The following is a 5,000-nucleotide window of genomic DNA, read 5'->3' on the forward strand; positions in this document are numbered from 1 at the left end:
GTTGCAAGCTAAGTATTATTCTTTTTCAAACTATGAACATTGAGCAGTCTCACTAGATTAAAGTATCGATTGCATCTTATGCGATGCAAATAGGCGTTCTTTTGAACAGAAGGCTTATAGATGGTAGAGCTGTATTATTGTACTGCAACCACGGGGTTGAACAGACAGGTTAGAGTAAACCAAGAAACGCGAAATATGTAATGATTCGAAGTGGTTCTTTCACAAGTAGGCAATACGACTGATTTGTTTTTATGTTAATGCGAATCAGTTAAGGACCCTAGACGTGTATATATTTTTTTATTAATTTGCTGTATTGAACGTTGAAACGATATATGATTTTTTGAAGCTTTTTCCCTACTATCCTAAACTGAACTATAGCCATGCTAACGCACAATTCTGTTTTCTGCCTGTATCCAAAAGTGGTGGATTCTTACGCCATCAAAATGCCGATTGCGCCTTGCTTCTACTGTATGTTTGTATCTATTATTGCCGCTTCTTTCATATTATGTATCTTGGATGCGAACTCCGGAGATTTGGATATGCGTTCCTAACATCGTCTTTGGTGCATTATGTTGACCAGTTCAACGAAATATGTAAACGTTTCCATCGGTGTTTGTTGGCTGCGAATGGTTGTTGTAATGTGCAGGTTGAATGTTTGTGAATTGGATAGTGGAAGCTCAGGTAAGATATGGAACCGTTTAGTAACACAAATGGATTGCTGCTGTCAACGACAGACGTTCTATGATACAATGATGCAGAAATTATAAATTATGCTAAAAATCCATGTTTGAGTTTTGAAGAAAAGAAATTTTTAAATGATTTTTTAAAGCTTTAATGCAACGCAGCGATTGAGTAATCCACTGTCGATTTCACAAACGTTTCTACAGTGTCTTCGGAACCCGCAGGGTTGTCTGTCGGAGCTGAGTTTCTTTAACAAAAATCACTTCCTCTACCACTCGTAGGCACAACCGATTGATCCCGATTTGACGGCAAAATTGCTTGGACGTGGTGTAGCCGTCTCGCCGGTGGTAACGGTTGAACCAAGACGCCGTAAGTTCCACAAGGCAATCACATTAAGTATGCCTGCCCCGAGGGCCCACAGTCAGGGCATGATTAATCAATACTCCGGCAGTGCGCCAACATTGCGCTTACTGTGTTCCATCACCGGTATGTATGACTCTGCTTTTATTTTTATCAGGGAGATTGTATAACCCACCACTGGCATTCGTTGTACCGTGTATATTATAGTTCTACTATTCGTACTCATACTTCATTATTCTTCGATTTACTGAACAAATGAAATCAACTTCCATACTCAGATTCATCATATATCATAGGAATGAATGATTGCTATTGCACATAATCATCATGATGACGTCATATTTGAGGAAATTTCAATCAATGTGGAGTTTCATTAGCTGTTTACAACTTTAAAATTATGTGACTGCCCTAATAGGTTTCGAAGAGAAACCGTTAGGATACATTATCATTTTAAATCGTAACCCATAAGTACTATAGTCGTCTGTCTAACAAAGATGCGTGGATTTACGTTTGAATTAAATGGTTGTATTTCGAATAGAATTATTCTAAAATGGCTTCGATTGATAGACATTTTGACCTCTTCAATGTCATTACATTTATGAAAACGTTTTATTTAATAGTTCAATCCATGCACTACGGTCCAAGGGACATCTCAATATGTTTCTACTGAGCCAAAGATGAGATGACTGCTCTCGTTGTTGGCAACAAGTGAACATTTTGCAACTGCTCGCTGAGATGATGATCTAATTTATCTCGATATAATTTTATGAATGATTATACATTTATGTTTTTAATTCATGAAAAACAATATTATTCGCTCAAAACTATTCTAAATTTTGAAAACAGTACCGTTGATTTGTTTTGTTGTTTTTGTGTGAGAGTGGTATTGCTGTGATGTTTGTCTGAAATTCCATTCGTCTGTATTGCTAGATGATTGTTTTATTTTTTGTCTATGTCTCGTTGTTTCTATATGCCCATGTATTTTTTTCCGTTTTATTAAGTCATTTTAAAGTATACATTAACAACACCAATGTTTAGTGTTTTTCCCTATGTTTTGCCAAAAGATAATGCTATCAGTTTACCATACTTTGTGTCGGATGAAAGTGATCCATTTTATCCCAAATGATTTCGTGATACCATATACGATTTAAGATGCTTTATTACTCCATTATTGGCTCTCTAGATTATCGGATACCTATAACGTTATCTTTCATGGCATTATTTGTTTTGTTGAATCTTTTTCCTTATATACGTAGCGGATATATGATGATATTGTATACCAAAAGTCTTTGCTGTACATTCGAAGTCATTTCATCAGGGCTAATACCATCCTTATAGTGATAAAAGTATTCGTAAAGCAAGTCACTTCACTGAATTCAAACCATCTGCATCAACCTGGTTAACTCTGATCGAATGATAATGATAATCATTTGACAAGCTAAATCCTACGAGAAACGGGAGAATGTGCTAATTTAGTCAAGAACAGCCGTGCATTTGAATTAAGCCGATGAAAATTAAACCCAAGAACGAAAATCCTAAAGTCATATCATTTTTCAATTTAACATTGTTCTGATTTCGTACTAATGCCTCGACAATATGCCTGTTACCGCACGCATTCCCATGTTGCGCCCTACCATGAAGGTGTGTTTCGGAAAAGATCTCTGAAAGGTAACTAACAAAAAAAAAACCAAACAAACAAACAAACTTAAAAAAGAACAATCAAAAGAATATTATTACCCTGCTACATTCGCGGGTAAACTAGTTTTGTTTGAATGAGGAATTTAAAGCAATGCCAAACAGAAGACAGCTGTTACCGACTAAAGCAAAGCATTTGATTCTTTATGTTATTATTTAACAATAAGTAAAATGACCACCATTTGGCTTTCTGTCTTCCTCCACTTTATCCCTTTCATCCATCCGTTTTCCTCTATTTTCCCATTTTGTCTCTTACTATTTCATATTTACCAATTAAGCCCGAGGAATCTTTTCTTCTTTCCCTACTTTTTGTCTTTGACAATGTTTGCAGAATGAGTTTTGTTTAAATCCTCTGGTATTTATTTTCCGTCTTCGGATCTGTTGAATTGCTCTTATTATCAACAAACAATGTAACCTGTTTTAATCTTGCTTGTTACCATTTACTGATGGTGTGCAAACCTTTTCGACATCGAATCGATATTTACGTTGCATTTGAACAGTTTTTTGCTCTTCGTTTTGTTTATATTGAGCTTCTTGTCATTTGTTTTTTTTACTTCATCAAACTGTTTCAATCAACGATATACGTTGTTTAACTACTACTCCTACAATTTGGAATTTATTTTGATTTTTAGTTCCGTCCACATTTCGTTCTGGCAGAGATGTTTATAGAAATTAATTTACAGGGCACCCTTGTCTCACTTTGTCCTCTTTTGTCGTTTAGCCTGTTACTTTCACTTTGATTCAGTGGAAATCTTTATGAACAGCAGAATAGTTAAATGTTGAATTGCCTCAACTGCTGAACCATGAAATAATTTATACACTGTTTTATTGCGTAGTTTTTGCGTTATCACAGATCAAGGGCAAATAGTGTCAGCCGATGAGACTACAGTTTTTATGAAAAACTGTTTTTCCTAATATGTTCAAAGCAGTTTTGTTTGCTTCCTGTTGATACTTAATATTGCGATATGGCTCATTTTAATAGATTTTTTCCAAAATTAGTCTATCTTACTTTTTACACCCGTACAGCACCAAAGTTGAACGCATAGCTACCAATCCACAACATAAAAATGCACAGATTGATTTGAATGTTCAAGCCAATTTGAAATATTAAGTAACCAACAATTAACTTACGCCACCTGATCAAGACTGTCCGAATGTTGTATTTGGTAATTTGATCACCAAGCAACCAATAAACTGTCTATGTCGTAAAAAAGAATATCGAAACAACGTAACAGCTCCGCGTAAACAAAGTAATTGCCCAGTTGTTTCTGCTTCTTTTTGTTGAGAGATAAAAGAAATCACGTTTAAATGTTTTATGATGTATTGAATAGCGGAAAACAACACTTCTGCATCTTCCAATCTATGAAAGCTTTAATTTCTGTTTCTAATACACTGCCGCTAACATTTGATATTCTCAATTGTTGAAAATTGATTAACACCTTTTCTTTACATTATGAAAAGCATTTTCCTATCGTCCTCCCTCATCATGATACCCTTTTCGCGATGGACTTTATGTTTTAGTTATTCGTTCCACTTTTTTCTACTTTTGACGTACGATTTTGCTTTTTTCGAAAATATGCAATTCTGTTTTGCAATATAAGCGCATCCATTACGTAAAAAAGAAGGCACCTTCAGTTGTTGTCTGTTTGTTTTGGTTTTCGTTAATCCCAAACACCGTGTTGGGTATTAAGGTGCTCTTTTACTGTATTGTGTTGCAATCAGAGAACCACCTTTTGAGTGATTTGCGTTGTGGAAGATGATCTAGAAAGAATAAGACTAAGTGAGGAATATTCACAAAATGTACTATGATACTAATAACGACGAATGTGTTAGTTGCCCACAGGAGAACTTTTCTGAAACCTTTGCTAAAAGCCAGTGCTGAAGTAATATGTAATAGACGTTACGTGCAATAGATCATGTCGAACCATAGTCGGCGAGTGCTTTCTTGCGTCATTTAAGGAATGTTGTGCAAATGATACGATCAGTGAAATTCTCGTTTCTTCATTTCATACACCAATAGGGATCTTTCATCCGTTGAACAATCGCACTACACAAGTCCGAGCAGGACCAGTTCCATTTTCGTCCCAGTTCCATAGTGTAGTTTTGCATATATTTTTTCCTTTAATCCAATACACATGATACGTTTTTATATCGTTAATTAGTTTAGTATTCTGCTGTTGCTAAAAATAATAATTGAGGAAAGGGCTATTCAAATGATATGTTTTCTCCTAACCAATTTAGTGCTCTTTTACTGCAGTACCTAA

The 5,000-nt window shown here is 35.3% G+C and overlaps 1 protein-coding gene across 2 annotated transcripts in view; it reads left to right on the top strand.

Annotated features, from left to right (window-relative positions):
* Positions 1-5,000, top strand: part of LOC126571223 (ankyrin-3-like) — a 42,370-nt gene that overhangs the window by 31,960 nt on the left and 5,410 nt on the right. Inside the window, exons 13-14 of one of the 2 annotated variants that reach the window (XM_050229563.1) lie at positions 963-1,167; positions 2,683-2,709. In XM_050229563.1, the coding sequence (XP_050085520.1) occupies positions 963-1,167; positions 2,683-2,709 (232 nt within the window). The remainder of the gene's footprint in view (positions 1-962; positions 1,168-2,682; positions 2,710-5,000) is intronic. The other variant, XM_050229564.1, reaches the window with a different exon arrangement.

Source organism: Anopheles aquasalis, chromosome 2 (genome assembly GCF_943734665.1).
Source record: "Anopheles aquasalis chromosome 2, idAnoAquaMG_Q_19, whole genome shotgun sequence".
In the NCBI taxonomy this organism is placed as follows: domain Eukaryota; kingdom Metazoa; phylum Arthropoda; class Insecta; order Diptera; family Culicidae; genus Anopheles; species Anopheles aquasalis.